The sequence below is a fragment of the Python bivittatus genome, unplaced genomic scaffold (assembly GCF_059951505.1).
Source record: "Python bivittatus isolate LINGU-HERP-01145 unplaced genomic scaffold, Pbiv_v1 ctg000400_np1212, whole genome shotgun sequence".
Taxonomy (NCBI): Eukaryota; Metazoa; Chordata; class Lepidosauria; order Squamata; family Pythonidae; genus Python; species Python bivittatus.
Window position 1 is genome coordinate 545,910 of NW_028277073.1, and position 23,090 is coordinate 568,999.

At 39.1% G+C, this 23,090-nt stretch overlaps 1 protein-coding gene across 1 annotated transcript in view; it reads right to left on the reverse strand.

The window, feature by feature from the left end:
- The window catches only part of PAX2 (paired box 2), a 151,713-nt gene that overhangs the window by 65,349 nt on the left and 63,274 nt on the right, over positions 1-23,090 (reverse strand). The window contains exon 5 of the mRNA XM_025169493.2: positions 14,429-14,548. Within this exon, the coding sequence (XP_025025261.2) occupies positions 14,429-14,548 (120 nt within the window). The remainder of the gene's footprint in view (positions 1-14,428; positions 14,549-23,090) is intronic.

Genomic DNA, 23,090 nt, shown 5'->3' on the forward strand with positions numbered 1-23,090 from the left:
GGTTTAGCTAGTAAATATATGTGGCCAGATTAGCCCCCTTCTATGTAAATGGGACATAATTCCTCAGTACCTTTAGACACATCCACAGGTTATGCAAGGCCTGCATCACACCCAGTAGTAGCACCCCAAAGCTTCAGCCATATTCTTTACCATCCACTTCTCTTTCTCCCTTTCAGCCTTCCTGAAAACACATGCTGGACGAAGGGGCCTGCCCAGTTCGTTGCCAGCATACATTAATGAGCTACATAAAGCTTAATCCAGCCATGGCCCAAGCAGCTCTACAAAGGAGGTAATAGCAGGCTGCCATGAGCAGTCGCTCAGGTAATTGGTTTATCTACCTGGAAGCAATCTCTACCCAGACAGACAAGTAGTAAAGTCTCTTCCTTGAGGCTATTTCCTTTGTCTTTTCAATTGCTTTGCACATCCATGTAAGAGGGGGAGAGAGAGAAAAGGGGGGGGGGAATGTTAATTTGTGAATTAATGGCTTTTCTCAGCGGAATTGTAAATTCAAATGTCATCTCACATGGTGATACTGCGCCTGGGCTTCTGAGAAAGAAATGATAAATCCCCCCTTCCCCCTCCCCAACATACACAGTGACATACATTTGGCTTCTCTGCTCAAGAGAGAATCATGTAGGGCAAAACATGCTCCTTTTAATTTGTAGTAACAGCACAACAGAGACTACAGCGATGGCTGCTTTCCATCTGTCCTCCCTAACAGAACCTGGCTGGCTCTCAGGTGGTGCCTTCATTTGCCCACTTCGGACATGCCTGAGAATGCAAATGCCTCTCTTTACTTTCCATCCTTCCTCTCTGTGCCCACCTACAACAACAGGGTGTCTTTGGGGGATGGAAAGAGAAGGTCTCTTTCAAAATGGCACTATTGCAGTCTCCTTCAGTAATCAGGTGAATTAATGATCCTGAATTTAAAGTGTCCTGGACTTCTAGCTTGTCTTGCAAAGGGGAGAAAGCCTTTATTGTTTCTGAGCAGGAGGCGGGCAACGTTGAGAAAGATTCATGGATAGAGATTGAATATGCAATTTTCTTTCACCTTGCCAAGAGGTGCCCCTGGGCTGTGCCTGGCCTAAATTTTCTCCTGTTTCCCCATCTCTGTCTTATCTAGCTCTCCTACCACCCTTCCATTCTTTCCAGAAAATTACCTTCAAAATTGAATTCCACTTTTACAAACAAATATAATGGGAACATGAAAAGAAAAAAAAGGAAGCCTGCACTATGATGAATTAATGTTGTCAGAAGTTCTTCTAGTTATCTTTGTTTTGTTTTACATGCCAGTCAGGCCTTTGTTGCTGTTGTGGTGCTTATGGTCCACTTGTTTTACCCACATGTATCAGAGAATCCTTGTGTTGGGAGGAGATTACCAGTAGTCACTGGTTTATGCATCTGAAATACTACTGTCTTCTCTTGGCAATCTCACAATGGAATTTAGGATGCAAATTTTCATGCTGAGTGCTAGTAACCTGGGGCATCCCTCTCCACCTTTTCTATATTATTTGGATGGGAATTTTGCTTCCTTAATAGGATTTGCTTTGTGCAAAATCTTATAACTGAAAATAATCTTCCCTATCCTGGTGGCTTCCAGATGAGTTGGGGCTACAATTCCAAAGCTGACTAGCAATTCTGGGAGTTGCATCCTAATACATCTGGGTAAACCAGGCTGGGGAGGACAAATCAGAAACCAACCAACCTTCCTTCCTTCCTTCCTTCCTTCCTTCCTTCCTTCCTTCCTTCCTTCCTTCCTTCCTTCCTTCCTTCCTTCCTTCGGAACAAATCAAAGCAAATGGCTAATAGAGTTATTAAAAGATTGCATAAGGAGAACCTCTTCAATTAAATGGACCAGTCTTTTGGATTTATTCACCAGACTTGATTACTGATAACCGATTCCACGGCTTGGGAATTATCACCCAAAATACAAATATGGAGTGATAAAGCTGTTACAGGATAGATCTGCCTCAATCTCAAAAAGCAGGAAGAAAAAGAAGACGGTACTCTCTTAAGCCTCATGGAAGAAGATAATAAAATGTTTTAAAGACACACTGCTGGTCAGATGTAGAGTTGGTGGGGTATGCACTACAGTGTTTAGATCTCTTTTTTCCAGGAAACAGTGTAGCTGGCAAATCAGCCAAAACTAATAAAATATATTTCTGGTCTCAGCCCTAATATGGCCATTCAAGAGGATGTTCATATCCATAAATATCTGAAAATAATAAATCTAGCCCCTTCTAAGCTAGACTTTTCCACCACTCACCTGGAATTAGGGCTATCCACTATGGACTGAATTTTAGTTTAGTTACATTCTTCCAGCTGCATTACTAAGAGTTGGGTGTCACCTGAATAGTAAAATCAATACTATTTGACTAGTGAAAATAAGTCAAGACAAGCTCTCCTAGATTTGATCCTAATGAACAAAGAAGAGAAGGTTGAAGAGGTAAAACTACTGGAAACTTTGGGAGGAAGTGGACACATCAGTTTGGGGGTTCAAGATAATACAGGAAGAGAAATTTGAGCACAGTAGAGAAATTGGAGCAATGGGCAGAAATTCTCAGGTCAAGGAAATGTAGGAAGGCTAAGAATTTCTTGATAATAAAATACTTGAAGTACAAACATACACCATTACAGTGAGAAAAAAATGGAGGGCAGTTTAAGAAACATTTACAGATGCACAGGCAATTTTTGAATGAGCTAAGAGTAAAAAAGGGACGTGTATGAAAAATGGAAGATAGGTGTAATCACCAAGGGGGTACACCAGCAAGTAACTAATTTTGGGTGGGGAAACTAGAAAGGCCAAAGTGCAAAAGGAACCTACACTTGCAAGTAAAGCTAAAAGCAAAAAAGCAATTGCTACTAGTAAAAGGAAAAGGGCAGGCCTGAGGCACTGAGAACTTGATAGGGTATTAACAGATGATGGAGAGAAGGCTGATGTTTTTAATTCCTACTTTGCAAGTTTAGTTACCTACCTACCTAGGAAAGGGATGCTGAGTTCTGATGGCCTAAACAGAACAACTGACAAAATGCTTGATAATGCTACTGTTAGATGGATACAGAGCTGGTTGCATAGTTATACTAACAAATATGTGTCAGTGGCTCTTTCTCAGGAGGTATACGCAATGCTTCATTCTTGACTTTGTACTGTTTGACATGTTTAGAAATGACTTGGATGAGATTTTAGAAAATATAATTGTCGTATTTGTGGTCAGCACAGAAATGGGGGGCTAGCGAATACCTTACAGAACAGTATCAAGAATATCCTGATGGGCTGGAATAATAGTCAGCAAGATTAATTTTAACAAGAACAAGTGCAAACCGCTGCACTGGAAAAAAAGAGTAAAATGTGACCTTGGTGGATCACGGACTGAACATGAGCCAACTATATAAAGTTGCTGAAAAAAAGCAAACGTAATTGCTAGGCAAAGAAGACGTTTGTATTCTCTCACAAATTTTAATAATAATGATGATGCTATGATACTTTTAACTTTTTATTGCTAGATTTAATCTGCTATTGTCCTGTTAATGTATTGCTTATTTTATATAATATTTTATTGTATGATTACATTAATTGTTTTAATTCAATTTTAATTGAATTTAATTGAAAATTTATTGCATGTTGCTTTGGGATTTTTAAAAATAAGAAGTATAAATATATTTTAAAGAAGCACACAAATACATTAAATGTTCTAGGTATAAGTGAATAGACTGGAATGGAGTTCTTGAAATCAGATGATTATGCATATACTATTCAGGGCATGAAATTCTAAGAAATGGAGTGGTACTGCTACTCAAAAAGCACACAGCTCACTATATATTTACCTGTAACCCCCCCCAAAAAATCTGGATAATATCTGTTAGAATGAGTGGATACGTAACAGGTAGTTCTCGCTTAATGACCACTTGTTTAGTGACCATTCAGAATGACAATGGCACTGAACAAGGAGACTTATGACCAGTACTCCTGGTTGCAGCTGTTACAGCATCCCTGTGGTCTTGTGATTGCGATGTGGACGCTTGGCAACTGGGTCACAATTATGATGGTCTCAGCAATCCATGATCATGTGATCGCCATTTGTGACCTTCACTGCCGACTTTCGACAAGCAAAGTCGATGGGGAAGCTGGCAGGGGGTTGTAAATGGTGATCATGTGACATCTTGCTTAACGACCCCGTGGGATTTGTTTAACAATGGCAACCGGAACTGCAGCAACTGCCATCATAAGTCGGCATGGTCACATGATGTTGCACTTTACAACTATGTCACTTAGTGACAGAGTTGCGGGTCCCAATTACTCTCACTAAGCGAGGACTACCTGTAATGTAATATCTACATTAAACTACTGGGTGAGATCATCCACCACCATGGGATGAGGTATCATCAATATGCTGATGATACCCAGTTATACATCTCCATCTGTGATGGAATGCTTCGATGAAGGCCATGCTCAGGAAGATAAGCATTGCCTTAGCCCCCAGCAGGAGTGTGGGAAGGTTAAGAAGATGAGACTGGCACCACCCTAAGGAATTTGTGGGGTTTTGCTTGGTAACTTGGGGGGTTTAGATTCAGTCTGGCAGGATTCTGTCTGTGGTTGGAAGCTAATAAAAGCTATCGGACTAGACCTGTACTGTCTCGTGGAGTTCTTTGGGCTGAACCTGACACCATCCTAAGTGACGTCAGTGATGCCGTGACCACCCTTTCATGGTGCCTGGAGGCTGTGGGGGTCTGGATGGGGTGCAGCAGGCTTCAGCTAAGCCCTGGTAAGATGGAGTGGCTGTGGACTGGAGGCCCCTCTGTATCCGAGGATTTACCATCTTTGATTTTGGATAGGGTTGTACTGCCCCAGACAGACCTGGTGCATAATCTGGGGGTCCTCCTGTCCTTCTCCAGTCCTCTGCCCCTATACCCACTTTTCATGACCTTCTAAAGAAGAGGGCTCCAAGATTATATCCAAGATGAAATACCCATTAAACTTTTCAAAGCTGCTGGAGAAGAAACAGTTGAACTGCTAACACCTCTATGACAAAAGTATGGGACAAGGCTATGTAGCCTAGAGATTGGACAAGATAGGTATGTATTGCCTCAATATACTGAAGAAAGGAGATGCAAAAGAATGATCAAACTACAGGAAGTCCATGGTTAACTACAAAAGCTACACCAGGGACAGGTCAGGTTTATCCATATATTTATATTATTTATTTATATTTATCCATATAGTCACCAGGGATGAGGCTTGAATCAATGGTACCTAATTAAGTAAAAGTTATGGTAGGAGACAAGTCTTCATTAACTAAGTGGACCTCAGAAAACTCTAAGCCACTTTGATATCAAAGCCCATGCCTCTTTTGAATCCTTGCCCTATTCCCATTTTTCAGATTATCTAACGTAATCAGATTATCTAAAGTAAAGTGGGTTGATTAACAGGATCCTTCCTTCCTATAACCAGACCTACTTGTCAGAAAGAGAAGTTGACCCTTAGTAGCCTGGTTGGCAATTAGTTACTTTGGCAGAACAAAATTCTACAACTGGTTGCTATGTATGGCAATACCTGTAACTCAATGAGATAAACACAGGCTAGCTGTTAGGGGTAGCAGATACCAACTCTGATAAGGGGTAACTGTGCCATCAAAAGGAATGCTATCATCACACTCGTTAATAACCACTTCACCAAAACTTCATTTCTGGAAAAGGGTTGCTTCTTTATCATAAGTCCACAGCCATTCTCTGATGATATTATATTCCTAGGAATTTCAGCTTTTCAGAACAAGTTTTTAGACTTCACTAGAAACAAACTCTGAAAAGAAAATCAAAGCAAGTCCACCCAGATTCCAATGGACACAGAATATATATTTTTTCATAGTACCCTCTGTTTCTACAGTACACTGGCATTAGTCCATTTCTTCTTTTCCTGTATGTAGTCAATGTAAGTACTGGTAGTCACCTAGAGCAACAGTTTTGATGAACAACATTTTTGCAATTGTGCTCAGGACTTTTTTTTTAATACATGAACTTCTGCTACTCTGGAAAAAGAGTACTGGGAAAAGATACTCTCACACTGGGAGAAAGTAGGCAAGGCATTTAATCAGTGGATAGTGTGCCTGGGTCTGTGAACAGCAGCAGCTTGTCAGAATCTGCTCATGTGTAAGCCAGAGGCCATAGCAAAGACTGAGGATCTAGGGGAGAAAGAGGAAGAACACAGAGTTGCCTGTTACAGGGTTTCAGGAATTTCCTGGGGCCAAAGAACAACCTAGCATATAATATTTGGGAATTCACTCAGGCAGACAAGATTCTTCAGGCCACCCAGCCCAAGTGTGTCTTAGGACATATGCGTATTTAAGCTGCTGCTGTTCTGTGCTCATGCTGTCTTGAGTCTAAGCTGGTTTAAGAAAATCTCAGTCCAATGGAGACACTTCCGCAACAGCCTACTGTACAGGTAGTCCCCAGTTTAAGAACAAGTTCCATTCCCAAGGTCTGTCCTTAAGTTGAATTTGTATGTAAGCCAGAACAGTATTATTAAGTAATGAACTTGAACCATTGTGTATTTAACTTGAATCACTGTGTATTTACAGTGGGGCAAAAAAGTATTTAGTCAGCCACCAATTGTGCAAGTTCTCCCACTTAAAAAGATGAGAGAGGCCTGTAATTTTCATCACAGGTATACCTCAACTATGAGAGACAAAATGGGGAAAAAAATCCAGAAAATCACGTCTGATTTTTAAAGAATTTATTTACAAATCATGGTGGAAAATAAGTATTTGGTCACCTACAAACAAGCAAGATGTCTGGCTCTCACAGACCTGTAACTACTTCTTTAAGAGGCTCCTCTGTCCTCCACTCGTTACCTGTAGTAATGGCACCTGTTTGACCTTGTTATCAGTATAAAAGACACCTGTCCACAACCTCAAACAGTCACACTCCAAACTCCACTATGGCCAAGACCAAAGAGCTGTCGAAGGACACCAGAAACAAAATTGTAGATCTGCACCAGGCTGGGAAGACTGAATCTGCAATAGGCAAGCAGCTTGGTGTGAAGAAATCAACTGTGGGAGCAATAATTAGAAAATGGAAGACATACAAGACCACTGATAATCTCCCTTGATCTGGGGCTCCATGCAAGATCTCACCTGGTGGGGTCAAAATGATCACAAGAATGGTGAGCAAAAATCCCAGAACCACACGGGGGGACCTAGTGAATGACCTGCAGAGAGCTGGGATCAAAGTAACAAAGGCTACCATCAATAACACACTATGCTGCCAGGGACTCAAATCCTGCAGTTCCAGATGTGTCCCCCTGCTTAAGCCAGTACATGTCTGGGCCCGTCTGAAGTTTGCTAGAGAGCATTTAGATGATCCAGAGGAGGATTGGGAGAATGTCATATGGTCAGATGAAGCCAAAGTAGAACGTTTTGGTCTAAACTCAACTTGTCGTGTTTGGAGGAGAGAGAATGCTGAGTTGCAACCAAAGAACACCATACCTACTGTGAAGCATGGGGGTGGAAACTTCATGCTTTGGGGCTGTTTTTCTGCAAAGGGACCAGGATGACTGATCCGTGTAAAGGAAAGAATGAATGGGGCCATGTATCATGAGATTTTGAGTGAACACCTCCTTCCATCAGCAAGGGCACTGAAGATGAAACGTGGCTGGGTCTTTCAGCATGACAATGATCCCAAACACACCGCCCCGGCAACGAAGGAGTGGCTTCGTAAGAAGCATTTCAAGGTCCTGGAGTAGCCTAGCCAGTCTCCAGATCTCAACCCCATGGAAAACCTTTGGAAGGAGTTGAAAGTCTGTGTTGCCCAGCAACAGCCCCAAAACATCACTGCTCTAGAGGAGATCTGCATGGAGGAATGGGCCAAAATACCAGCAACAGTGTGTGAAAACCTTGTGAAGACTTACAGAAAACGTTTGACCTCTGTCATTGCCAACAAAGGATATATAACAAAGTATTGAGATGAACTTTTGATATTGACCAATTTTGATATTGATTTTTTTCCCATTTTGTCTCTCATAGTTGAGGTATACCTATGATGAAAATTACAGGCCTCTCTCATCTTTTTAAGTGGGAGAACTTGCACAATTGGTGGCTGACTAAATACTTTTTTGCCCCACTGTAACTCGAATTTTGCTACAATAGGCTCTGTTCTTAACTATGGTCGTCCTTAAACATTTTTAACCTGGGGACTACCTGCATAAGGTATTTACTCCAGACTGCAGGCTGCCATGTCATCCCATTGGGCAGTTCCCTGCTGCTGTGACCTTTTATCTTTCTGTTCTAGGAAAGCTTTCTTCCCTATTGGCAAGTCTTCTTGGACTTATGTACTTTTATGTGTGGGTGAATGTGTGTGCACGCGCGCATGTGTATTTGTGTGCATACACACATATACAAAATTAAGCTAAATTTATCTCTATGTGGTTAAAATAACAACATGCAGATAAGCACAAGCAGGACAAACAGCTTAGGAAGATCCAGTATTTCCAGTATCCCTTCTAATAGTTTCTATGCCTTACTTTACCACAGGGGTTAAGATCTTTGCTTAGCACAGCAAAATTTGCTGAGTGGAAGCGTGGCAGATATTTTTAATGATAATTTTCCTTTTTCTTTTTCTTTAATAGGCAGTTTTCCTGCTCTGAGCTTTTTTTAAGTCCAGAGTTCTACCATTTTATTTGATAATGGAAGGGCTGGATTTTGTGGGAGAAAAGACATGGCAGAAAAGGAAAGAAGTAAAAGACACTAGAGTGAAAATAGAATGACAACAGGAATAAAAAGAATGAGTCTGGTATAAAAAAGAATTAGGAGAGAGATTAATCTCACACAGAATGAATGCAAAGTAACAATAACAACAACAAGAAGTATGGAGGATACTTGGAATATAGTTAAAAGAATTATGTTACGAAGTGTTCCAAAAGTGTGTGGAGTTATGCTAAAGGGAAGTATGAAAAAGGGACAAACAGAGCCATCTGGCTACTTGGAGAAGAAACTTACATTCTTCCTTACTGATGGGTGTACCAACTTTTTTCTTTTAAATCAAGATGTTACTGTCTCACTTAAGAATAAATCCAAACTGAGCCAAATATTTTCCGTTCCCTCCCCAGATTGCTCTATCCCTATTTGCACTTTCTTATCCACAAAGAGGCAGGAAGTACTCTAGTAGCAGAGGAAGAGATTACTACCTCCATGTTCAGGTTGTTGCTATTGGTAGAGAGATGAAGAAGCCTTGAAAATTGTGGGTGGCCTCTCAACTATAGCAAAACTAATAAGGGGGGATATCAAAACAAGACAGCCTTCACTAAATGTTTGGAAGAAAATAAGGAAGGAGCTACAGAAACCTTTCTTGGTACGCAGCCTGCATGACAAAGGGCCTCTTCCTTATTCCTAGCAGTCCTGATTATGGTGATGGGATACAGGGCAGAATGTATCTCTCCTAAATGAATGAATAAAAATGATTTTACAATATTGTGGGCATGGACAATAATGTAATAAAACCAAGAACCAAAAACTATAATAACTAACAATTACCATCAGTGAGTGGAGGTTACATATGATGTAACAGAATGCTGTGATATTTCAAGAAATAAAATTATCTTAATAATCTAGTATATCATGAAAAATAAAACTTCTGATTTTTTTATGGGGGGAGGGAGGGTAATCCAACTGGATTATAAAGTAGTCTTAGCTAATAAATAAAAATATTTAACCAAAGACTCGAGTCAATTTTACTAACTCCTGCTTCCTACTAGAGTACCATGTTTGGAACATAGCAGATAACCTGGAAAATACTCCTCAGAAATATCATTTGAACTCTGTCTAGAATAGCCATGTGGTTACAGTCCTAGTGCACGGGCTTTACCTACAAATAACTACAGTGGTCTAAACTGTGCTCTTCAAGCAAAATGGTAAGCTTTGATGCTGGGGCTGATTTCTGTGTGTTTTAAGATACACCATTTTGGCTTTCGAAGGCTTGAAAAGCCATCCCTAAATATTTAAAGGTTTTAACCCATTCAGTGGTATGTCCAGCTAACTGTCAGGGTAGGAGCCTTTTTTGATGATTAGAGAAGGTTTTGGTCTTGGAAAAATGTATTATTAATTCCTTCTAATTGTAGTTAGGAAGGATTGAATAGAAAGCTCCTTTAAGGCCAACAGGTGTCAAACACAAAATTGCAGTATCATTGGCAGCCAGCAATGAATTAATATGTCTGTGGCCTAATTTAGGAGAATGGAACCTGCTTAAATACGGCACCAAAGAATGTGAATAATAATTAAAACTAGAACAAAACATCCATGTCTACCTCCTCTCCTTACAGGTATTTCTTTAACAACTTGTCCATGATTACCACATCTGACTTTCAGTCTCAGGTCCTCATGAATTTTAAATAAAGCAACCAACATTTATCTATAAATACATACATTCTCTTCTACTGAAACATTTATCTATCAATTTTTAAATTTGTACCATAGTTTAGTTCTGCAGACTGTATCAAATGCAGGCCTAAAATCAATGAAAACTGCAGAAAGGAATGAGATAGACTTTTCTGTATGATGCTGTCACACCATAGCATGATCTAAAGTAGAGTGGCCTGCCCTAAACCCAGCCTGTTCATCCATCAGGACAGATGGATGGCAAAGGAGGAAAAATTAGTACGTTCTGAAATGCAGCCCTTATCAATGCTTTGGTTGTAGCATTTAGCATCAGTTGCATTTGATAAAGAATATATTATGTTTTATAGATCCTTGATTCAGGAAATGGAGATATCTTATAAACTGGTATGATTTAAGCAGAAGAAGAGAAACCTTCATTATCAGCTCAGAAAATAATGAAAGGATGATGAGAAGAAGGACAATAAAACCACCCTGCTGCTGATGACTAGGAACAGCGTTGTAGAAAGGGAAACTTTTTTCCTTCCCACCATTCCATACCCCAATATGGTGTTTAGACCAATACAATAATGATCAATTGATAACTGTATCTACCATACTACTCTGTGTAAATGTAAAGGATGTATATATTCTAAGTGGCACCCAATAAAGGCAGCTGAAGTAGAAAACAATTGTATACTTCAAACAATTTTTTTTCCTCAATGCTCCTTTACTTAATCAAATGTGAGCTTTACAAATATTTTCCTCTGCTTTTACGTCAGTTACATTTGTCCAAAGAATTAAAAGAGAAGAACACACACACACACGCACACACACAGAGGCAACACATTGTAACCACTCTGATTAGACCCTTGCATGCAGACACAAATACAGGCAACATTCGTGCACAAACAGATTAGTTTCTTGGGAGAAAGTATCTGTACACACAGACATGCAAGATGTTATTTCTTTACATGGAAAAAACTACAGATTGCCTTCTATAGCCTGCTTTGTATGCTTTCCCTACTTCTCATTCATCTTCAATTCCTTTGCCCATAAACTTCTACTGCCTAGGAATCCTACTTATTTTTGCTCTGAAATTATAAAATCCTTTCTGAATCCATATATGCCTGTTATAACATTCAGTTTTGGTTTTCCTTAAATCAATAGCAATGGGACTTTGCATGAAACCATACTATATGATATTGAAACCCTATATATGTTCCACCTTTTTCACTGCCTGCAATAGCACAAAGACAGAGACAAATGGCCAGGCAGCCTATTTCTACGTCTGTGTGACTAAGTCTTTTGCTTCAGCCCTATTCCACTTGTCAGGGAATAACCTCCAAGAAAGTCTTTTGCTTCAGCCCTATTCCACTTGTCAGGGAATAACCTCCAAGAAACTTAGGGCCTGCATGAGCCATAGTAAGCCAGCTGGCTGAGATGGGACACTGAGAGGGGAGGTAATGAACCATACATGCCCATTTGTTGTCCACAGAGCCACCACTATAATTGTGCCCACAAGTTTGCAGCTGACCAATCAAAATTGCTGCAGTAGAATTTCAAGAAAGTGATGTTCTTTGGGATGCATTGATGTGACCCTAAAAAGCACCTATCACAGTAACAGCAAATAACGTTTACAGTTATAGTAAACTTGAAATGTGCAGCAAAATGGCCAAATAGTAGTGGTCTCTAAGGATACTCAAGCTGTAGTACAGGTAGCCCCAGTTGAACAACGAGTTCCATTCCCAAGGTCTGCCCTTAAGTTGAATGTGTATGTAAGCTGGAACAGCTTTATTGTATAATACTGTATAAGTAGTACTGGTAATGAACTCAAACCACTGTGTATTTAACTTGAATTTTGCCACAATAGGCTCTGTTCTTAACTATGGGTCGTCTGCAAACCGGGCGTCCTTAACACGGGGACTACCTGTACTAATGAAGAGCAGGAGGAACTTAGAAAGCTGCCCCAAAGACAGAAGAGGAAATTATTTTTAAAAACATGCAAGGTGCAGGCCAGAAGGCAGAACAACTTGCCCTAGGAGGACTTACTTAAGAGCAGATATAAACAATAGTGTTTGTCTCTCTGGGCCTAATAAATAAAAGCAATAGTGTTTCTCTCTCTCTCTCTCTCTCTCTCTCTCTCTCTCTCTCTCTCTCTCTCAATTGTAGTTATACATACAACAATCAGATAAGATCCTTGCAGAAAGAGAATGAGGCACCATCTGAGGCACAAGATTTGCTCTGAAAATAACCAACTGATCCAACAGCACCTTTTGCTATTTGATTTTCTTCAAATTTCTTTACTCAAAGTGAAGTCATAAAAGAACATCATGTCTAAGCCTTGCTTTTTTCGCTGAACTTATAAGACCAAGTTCAATGTGTATTTTAATCAATTGATCTAGCCAATTTAAAAATTATTTCCTATACTGACAAAAGATTCCAGTATCTCAAAATTCTGTCTAAACCATTGACACATCTGTCAATAAATGTTGATGAATGTCAACCACATACCAGCAAGAAACCAATGGAAACTATCTGCATGTTCCAAACAGATGTTACTGGTTCTTGACAGTACAAATTTGCATTTGAATGAACCCGCTGAGCTAAAACCACCACTGTATAGTTAAAACAGTATAGTTGTGACAATGGACATAAAAGTGTACCAGTCAGTGTATCTCACAGAATCACAGAATGTGAGGGTTGGAAGGGACGTAATCCAACATCCCACCCAGTGAAGGAATTTATTACGACAACAGTGGATTTATACCAGTTGGAGTGAAAACAAATATTACATTGTTACATATTCAACTAACACTTTCAAAAAGTTTCTGACTGAAATATTGATCCAATGCATACATTTCTAAAGGTAAATTGCCCCTACTGGCCACAGTCTATTCAGTTAGGTCCTCCTTAGGTTTCATCCATAAGATTCCCAGGAGAAAAAATCTGCATCCTCACAGAACTTGTCCGCCCCATAATCTCACTCCCAACAATTCCCTCTGTGTGTTGCTTTCCTCCAGCAGCTGCTTTCTAAGATGGGGTTTTCAAACATTTTCAGGCCACAGAATCCGTTAGTTTTAAAAAAGAAAAAGAAAGAAAAAACCTGATCAAGAAGCAAAATTCTAGTGATAGAATATTGGATGCATCTGAAAGAACTTTTTTTTTTTGCACTTAATCTCTCACAGAACCCCATCAAGTTCTCACAGAACTGAAGGGTTCCACAGAATGTAGTTTGAAAACCTCATCCCGAGCAACCCAGAGGCTGAGTCTGCACACTCTGCTGGATTAGGCAGGGAAGAGTTGTTTCTGGTACAGCAGGTGATGGGAATCAAGCCCTTGGGTTAGCAGGTTGTATGAACCAGGCCATTGGATTGAGCTGAATAGAGTTATTTCTTGGGGCACAGCATGTTATGAGGACACAAGAATGGGGTTTTATTAACTTGGATTTAGGGGTTTTTACTTTATGTGAACTGAGCCAAGGAATACTAAATAAATACATAAATAAGAACAGAGCTGCATTGGGAGTAGAATAGAATGGAGGCTCTTGAGATAATGGGGCCAACTGGAATCCTACCAAATCTCTCTGTCCTTTCAAAGGTTGGGCTCCTTTTCACACTTACATCCTTTCCTGCTGCCAAGGTTCTGGTCTTCTACAATTAGTTGGAGCAGAATTAAAACTGCTTCAAAATGGCATTTAACTAACATGTACAATAATCTTGCCAAGTTTACAGGTGAATTCTGCCTGCTCAATTCAGTGAGACTTGCTTTCAAAAAATATTCTGGTTTATGACATTTAAATGCTTTCTTACTTTATTTTAAATGGTCTCTCAGGATCTCTTATTAGGATCCCAACTACTTTCCCAATAATTCCAGCTATACTTTACTGAGTAGGCTCTCTAACTAGCCATTCCTTGTTGCCTGCCCTTAAGCCTTTTAATTTCTCATTTCAGAATGAACCTGAAGCTTAGGTTGGCAGCAGGAGATGAAGAGTTGTGGGTGAAGTGAACCAATGAAGGAGAAAAAGCAAAGGAAAGAAAAAGGGGGGCTGAAGCCCTTCTTTCCCATACCTTCATCACGCTTCCTCTTCTCACCATTCGACCGAGGAATCCCCAGAATCCCATTAATGGAGTAGGAGCCCACTGGATCATTGGAGGCACTGGAGACAGGAGGGGATGCTGTACTGGGAACTGGACAAAATGAAAAGGGAAGAAGGCTCAGAAGAGCAGGAGCCAGCAGCCAGCAAGTGACATATACCCCCAGCCTCACCTGAAGACTTTGCCAAAAGACTAGTTCCAGTTAAGGCCGAGATCCAAAAATATATGCTTAAGAGCGTCACCATTTGTGAATCTCTTTAAAAAATGTCTCTATGCTTTTCATAGCCTATCTTAATATTTTCAAGTCTAACTAGAATTTGGTGATGGGAAACTGCAATTTCAGATTAACACACATTTCTGGCTGTATTTTGGGGTTCGAGACTATTGTGAGGAAGAAATTAAAAAGAATAAAGCACTGGAATCTGTGGAATTAAAACTCTGCTATATGAGGAAAGCAGCAACTTTTAAAATTATGACATAAACATCTGTACTCCATAATGCAGAAGACTGTTATTTACAATTGGAATGGCTTGTTTTTGTGTTATGGCCTTTTACAAGATGCATCTTGCTGATGATAGCAGGAGTTGAGGGTTAATCTTGTAGATGTTGTTGTTGTTGTTGTTATTCCAACCTCTTCTTATATTTTATTTTATTTTTCTATAAGTGCTTTTCCTCTTTCCCCCATAATTAGAAGACTATTATCTATTGAAGTCCTGCTTATCTTCTAAATGTGATGTCATTGAGGGTGTTATAGTTGTACAATCGCTGCAGAGGAACAAATAGGCTTCCAAATCCATGTTTGCCTGGGTATCCTATGTGGGTGCTGCAGCTGGAGCAGAAATCTGGCAGCTCTTTCCTTACTATACCTTACAGTTTCCCACATATCTTTACCTCCCTACTGGCTATTTTTCTCTCATCCCCAGTTCTAGATAGATAGATAGATAGGTAGGTAGGTAGGTAGGTAGGTAGGTAGGTAGGTAGGTAGGTAGATAGATAGATAGATAGATAGATAGATAGATAGATAGATAGATAGATAGATAGATAGAGACAGACAGACAGACAGACAGACAGACAGACAGACAGACAGACAGAGCGTATAGAGTTATATTTGGCACAGGAGATATATACTCTATACTAAAAAAAAAGCATAGGGGCCATTTGGAGGCCAAAAACTGTGGTAGAGCATGCGTGTACATGTACTTGCTCCCTATTCCTATAATTGGCTTTGTACTGTAGTTTCCCCTGTAATATTATAGTCCATTTATTGTAATGGACTTCTTTTTCAGGCAAATGTTAGAAATGAAATGCTATTTAGGGAATCCTAAATTAATCTATCAAATCTTCTGAGGTTTTTGCAAAAACTATGCCATACATATCAGAGGAGAATATTAGATCTCTCTCTCTCTCTCAATTTTTATTTTCTTTTGTTTTGATTCCCTGACAGTCCATTTCCACTCTTTCTGACATCCTTTCCTCTTTCTCCCAAGCAGCTTCAGTGACAGGATATAGGGGTCTTCTTTCCAGGGTCTCAATCTCTCTCTTGCACAGGGTAGCACAAAATTAGCTTGAGAACTGCAGTTTGCTCAACCCAGTGCTGATCAGCCATTCTTTTTTTGGAATTAGAGATCTTCCTACAGAAACATGAATCTTATCTCTCCTTTTAATATGCATAATAAGACTAGTGTGTGGTCTAGTGCCACTCCACATTTTCTCTTACGTATAGTGACAACACAATTCTGTGTATTTTGGTTTTGAGTAGCTTGTTATCTGTGCTTCTTTTATTTATATTCTCACAGATATTAAAATCTACACAGAACATTATTTTTATAGTACAAGAGTATAGATACAGGATAAGCACTTAAAATTTTACTAGTGTCATACTTTTAGTTAGTGAAAATTAGGAAATAGGATTTTAAATGAATTGCACTTGAAATTCTATAGGAAGCAAAATTGGATCTTCCCTCTGCCCCCCATCCCTCACTACCTGTGGAAAATTACAGTATATAGGCTTCAGTTCACATTTTGACCGGCACAGGATGCAAATAATGTATTAAACCAATGTGGTAAGCTATGCGTTAGTTGCCAATAAGTTTCCAGGTACTGTTTAAAGTGCTACTTTGACCTACTAAGCATTGAGGTACCTTTGGGACCATATTCTTCAAATGGAATTGATCTATATTCCAATTGGAGAATATACTGGTGGTCAGTCACTTCCATTAAGTAAAAGGAGCTGCAACTAGGAAAAGATGTTTCCTCTACTATGGGATGCTGTATCTCATGAGGTTAGCACCTTCTGGAAGATGGTGAGAGCTCTTCTAGAGGGCTTTTAGTTTGACTTAATTAGGACAATGACATTATATGATTGTTTTTAGATGTTGCTCTAGGTATTTTAATGTATGTCTGTGTATGTTATTTATTATTACTATTTATTTTATTGTGGAGATATTATAAGCTGTTTACTATATATGTTTCAGGTTGAAATGTATTGTGTACCGCCAAGAATCTTTTGACTATGGCAGCACTAAAACCGACTGACTGACTAAAATTAACCAATCCAGAATTTATAGCTTGTTTTTGTTTTCTTAGAATCACAGTTGGACAGGATCTCAGAGGAAATCTAGTTTAATCAGTAGCTCATTACAGGATTGCAAAGCATTTTGGATGCATATCCAACCACCTGGTGAGGCAAACTATGCCACTGGTTGGCAGCTCTTACTGTCAGGAAATTCCTCTTCCTATCTACTTCCTTATAGTATCTACTCATCACTTCAGATCCCACGGGACAAGAGAACAAATCCACTCCTTTCCTTATACAGTATGACCTTTTTTAGACTGCACTCTCCAAAACTGGACACAATATTCCAAGAACGGCCTGAACAAGGCAGAACAAGGGACAATTATTTCCCATGATTTGGAGTCTAGGTCCAATTAATATAGCCCACAATAGCATTTGCCTTGTGAACACTTGCATCACACCTGTGAACCGCTAAGGTATCTAGATCTTTTTCAGATATACTGTCTTCTCTAACAGGAGGAAGAAACTGTCATATTTTGAAAATAATCCTTATGCAACTTTCTGAACAAATTTGGCCTTTCTTCCCTGAGCTAACTTTTAGGCGCTAGTTAGTTAGTTTCTGGGAAGCTTAAAACAGATTGAGTTTGGTTATTATTTTAGTTTTAAATAGATTGAGGAAAGTGGTTTCTCTTCTCTTTTTGTGCATATTCCCTTTGTATCCTTCATGAATATATATTTTTTCTTTTGGACATTAAATTGAAGTTACTTGTGCACATTGTGACCTGTGCATATTCACTGACTAATCGGAATTTATAGCTCACTTTATCAAATGCTTTGCTGAAATGAAAATATGCTATACTTACAATATTCCCATAATTTACTAAGGAAATTATCAAATAAAAAAATAAAAGAAGTTTAGTCAGCAGAATTTGCTCTTGACAAACCCATGCTACCTTTTAGTGATTACTGCATTGTTTCCAAAGTGCATGTAAATTGATTGCTTTATGATATGCTCTAGAATCTTTCTAGAAACTGATGTCAAATTGACTAATCTGCAATTTCCTTGATCTTTTTTACTCTTTTTAAAGATACCTCATATTCTCTCCTCTGGTCATCTTATATTTCATTGCTTCTCCGGGATTTCTCAAAATTAAAAGATAAAGGTAAGCCGGATCATTAACTAGTTGATATCTGGCTCTATCCTCTTGTTCAGAGCATGGTTGCAATGTGACATACTGTTTTTATATCTGCCTAGTCTGTAGAAGCAGCCAAGCTTTGCCTTGACAAAGTGGTTCTTGCTATCATTTTCTTCTAACCCCAAAAGTAATATGAAACAAGCAAATCAAGAACTTTGCATCAACCTTAAGAAGCAGCATCCCTTCATAAAGCAGTTTTGAAAGGCCTGCTTCACCTTGGATGATGCAAAGCATTTCTTCAAAGCTTCACACAGCCCTAATATCAAACTATCTCCGATATGGGGCCAAGAGCTACTGCCATTAGTAGGGCCTCTTACAAATTTTGCCTAAGAATACTATCAACCTGTCAACTTGTCAACCAATCCTGACAAGGATCATTCTGATTTGAGGTCATTGAATCTAATTGTCCTAATCCCTCTCACTTCTCTATCCACCATGGGGGGCAGGGGGCAGGTTCAGTCAGTCCTTGCAGCTTCTGGAAAAATGGATCAGGACTAAACCTATTTTTATTTTTAAAAAGAATACAAATTTAACACCTTGTTAGGATGAAAACTGTACAATTTCAGGAAAAGGTGTTGTAGATCCTTTTAAAATATGATTTGGGGGGAGGGAGGGATTGCAATTCAGCCTTGCAACTTTCCACAACAGACCATCTCATGTCATCACTGGAAGAGACAGCCCCATCATTTTTCAATGTATTTTTCCTGGGTTTTCTTGGAGTGTGGAAGGGTTAATGTATAAAAGTGGAAGGCCTCTGAAGGGCACACTCTTTAATCTCAAAAAAACCAAAATGCATCCAAAGTTCGGACCATTTGGGTTATATAAATGCTGGGATGGATCAGTTTGCCTCCCAAACATCTTTTCCTCTTCCTCCTATTTATAATTCATTTCAAAGGCACAAATAGCAGGCCCAGAATGGTCCCAAATGGCAGTTTGAGGACTTAAAGAGGCAATTGGGGTTTAAGTCTGAAGATGGAAGCTATCTCCCACGGGTCTCATGCTCCCAGTCCCACAATGTTGGAAAAAACCAAAGGCAAAGCTCAGCCATTTTGCTGCCAAATTTCAGTGACAGAGGCTCAGAGGAGGCATAAAGGGGGTGCTGGGAGAACATGTGCAGCTCATGAATTGCCTGCCTCTGATCTATGAGATCAGGCCTCTTTGTCCTGCCAGGCTGAACCATCCCATTAGGCCTTCACAAAACAGCAAGGAATAAAAGATGACTGCTCAGCAAACAGGATGCAGAACAGTTTTTCTCTGTGGGTTCTCCCACACTCTTACTAAGACCACCAATACTGTAATAACAAAATGGGGTATCAAGGCCTAGGAAGTCTGCAAAATATAAATGCATAGAGAATAAATAGAATATGTAAATAAAAACGTATAGAATTGATCAAGATACATGCATAAATTTTAGTCCCTACAGGGATGGCTGGCCAATCCAGGCAACAGCAAGTTAAAGCCCATTGACTTCTGATGGCAACTGCAACAGAGCAGAACCTAGCAACTTTCTTAGAAGTTTCTGTGGAATCTTCACTAGTACGAACTATACGATCTCGACTCAGTCCAGCCCCTGTATCTAGCAAAGAGGGAGGCATCCTATTCCACTGGCCACTATTATGAGGGCTAGTGCTGATAATAGTGGCCAGTGGAATAGGATGTGCACAATTGCTCTGATGTGCATCGGAGCAGAAGCAGTGGCAGTCTCGATGAGGAATGTTATTTGGGCCCCCTTTATGAGGTTTGAGGGTAGATCATTGAACCTTTCTGTTTGAGGGGGAAGGTATTTTAAAAATCTAGTTTGGAATAATGAAGGGAACGTGATAAAAGTTCTGTGAAACTTTAGCTCTGTCAGTCAAGGTCAAGGATGGGCTGTTTAGCCTCAGAAATAGCTTCTCCTGACCCTTTGTTGTCAGCTAACAACCTGCCTCTGTGCACAGCAAGAAAGACATAATGGCAGGCCAGGGGTAACTCACCTTCTCTAACTTTGTCATCAGGTTGTCCTTGTTAAATGTTTAAGAAATGTTTAACCAAGGTTTTGAAGCAATTGCATTGCAACATAACTATTTTATCAGCAAGAGTTTTTAAATTTTTTTCTCTAACATTGTGTCAGATTAGTCAATTTCAGCCTAATATAACAGGATCATGAGAAATATTACCATTAGGTAAATTTAACTGAGTGATTTGGAAGCTTTAGATGGTTTGCCTGTCATTTAATTTATTATCTATAGAGAGGTGAGTTTCCCTTCCTATAAAAGAAAATTAATAAACAAAAGTAGTATTAATCCTTAAAAGAAAAACTTTCCTTAAAATATTTTTAAAAGTCAAATTGGGAATTAGAACTATTTACTTTTACAGCAAAATGACATGATGATGGTGATTATAAATACAGCATACTAAAAAAAAGTGGTGGCTATCAATATTCTAAGGAGTTAGATTAAAAACTTATATATAATTAAAACAGTATGCTTGCACATATACACAATTTTTAATTGTTCAAGATACAAAAGTAGCAGACTCCACAAGAAAAAGCTTAGGAAAAAAAATGATGTGCAAAGAATCAAGGTCCTAATTTGGGGGGCGAGGGGGGAGGACAGAAATCCAAACACTGTCAAGAGACAATTTTTTAGGCCAAACGATATAAAGGAAGTCTTTCAAGGAATTTATTCTTCATCAAAGGACTGCCAGGAAAAAGAATAGCCACATCTGTTACAATTTCTTAGATGACCATCTCTAAATTGAGCAACTGACCTACTGGCTTCTACAGCAGCTAAACTTACAATAAATGTGAGATAACTTTTTTCTGTCAGTTTCCTGGTGAAGAGCTAATTGCTTAAAATGTATTGGGATTTATATGACTTACTTGAGCTAATAATTTTGTTTCTTGAACCTGTTAAGTTTCTGCTTGCTTTGTGCTGTTTGCTTTTAATGCAGTCAGCATTTGCCTTTCAAAAATAATGGTCGATAGATGTGCTGCAGTAAAAGATAGATGTGCAATTCGTGTTTAAAAAAAAATTATTTTCCAAAGCACAGGATTTTATTCATACAGAAATTTTTGCAGATAGCCAGAACAATTTTAACTTCTACTGAATAATAATGGGAAGGGATTCAGAGACAAAAGTAGCCCTTTGCTGTGAAGAGAGGCTCTGTCTACATTACAGCAGATTTATCTGACACAGCTACAGAAAGTACTCCTGATCTAGATCTATAGTGTGTTGTGGAAAATGTTGGGTTGTCTTTTGATCTACCAATTCCATGGTTTTCTTGCTTCTTTAACAAGTCCATGGCAGGACTATCATCATAAGACGGTGATGGTAATTTCCCCTCCCATTAGTTCAACTGGAAGGAGGTTTTTTGGTGAAAAAAAATTCATTCAGTCCTAGACTTGGAGCAACCCAATAAAGTCTTCAAATCCAATTTGCTGCTCAATGCAGGAATCCAAATTAAAGCATCTCAGACAGAGGGCTGTCTAGCCTGCACTTCCACACAGCCTAAGAAGATGAGCCCCATAGCTTTCCCCTGTCGGATGGATAGGAACTTTTTTCTTCCTTGAGGAGAGCCATGTTAGTTTATGGTGGCAAAAAATCAGAAGGAGTCTAGTAGCACCTTTTTCAACCAATGCTGTTTATTAAGAGGCATAAGCTTTATTAAGAGGCCAAAGCATCTGATGAAGTGAGCTACAGCTCACAAAAGCTTATGCCTCTTAATAAAATGTGTTAGTTGGAAAATATGCTACCAGACTCATTCTAAACATTTTTCTTTTCTTAACATTTAATTGGAATCTGTCTTTCTGTAACTTGAATTTGTCTCAGCCTTTTGATATACTTTCAGTATTTAAAGAGTGTCATCTGATCATATATCAGCCTTCTCTTCTCAGAGCTTAAATATTTGAAGATGGTTTCTTCAATCTCTCTTTACGTGACTAGTTCATCCATCTTGTCTGTATCTGAACCAATTCCATTTTTCTTGATTTCTTCACAAAGTGTGGTGCCCAGGATTTAACACAAAAATCTAGGTGGCATGTGAGCCAACACAAAATAAAGTGGAAAAATCACTTCCTGTATTTTAGGAAATATATTTCTGTTGATGTAAAACTGTATTTTATTTTTTGCAGTCATATTGCTTTGTTGAGTCATATCCAGTTTGCAAGCTATTGTTCCAAGATCTTTTTTGCAAGTACTATTACATGGTCAGGAATCCACATCTTATACCTGTCCATTTGATTTCTGTCTCCTGTGTGAAAAATTTTGCCTTTGTCTCTATTTCATGCTGTTATTTTCATCCAATTTCTCACATATCAGATTTAGATTTTTACTTAAGTCTTCTAGGCTATTAGATATCCTATCCAATGTTATACCATTTCAAAACTGATAAACATTCCTATCTATTTATTCAAGTTTGCTAAAACAGGAACAGACCCAGGACTGAAATTTGTGGTACTCCACTTGATACCTATTTCCAGTTTTAATGATGACCATTGGTGAATACTCTTTTTGAGTCAGGTATATATCTATTTAAATTGCCTTAGGGAATGGTGAGGATTGTCACAGAATCATAGAGTTTGAAGTGACCTCAGATATCATGGTGCTCCTCTCTTGCTCACTAAATTCCACTAAAGCATCTCTGACAGATGGGCATTCAGTCACTGTTTGAAGACTTCCGCTGAAGGAGAACTCACCGTGTCATGTGGTAGCCTGTTCCACTGGCTGATGGCTTATATAGTTAGAAAGTTCCTCCTGATGGCTATCCTGAACTGCCTTTCTTGTACTTTTAATCAGTTGGTTCTGATCCTACCACTCCCTCAGCTATGTTTACAACCCTTCTGATATTTGAAGATTGTTATCATATCTTCCCTCAGTCATCTCTCCTGTAAGCTAAACATACTTAGATCCTTTAACCAGAGTGTTCTTCAGAAGGATGAATTGCC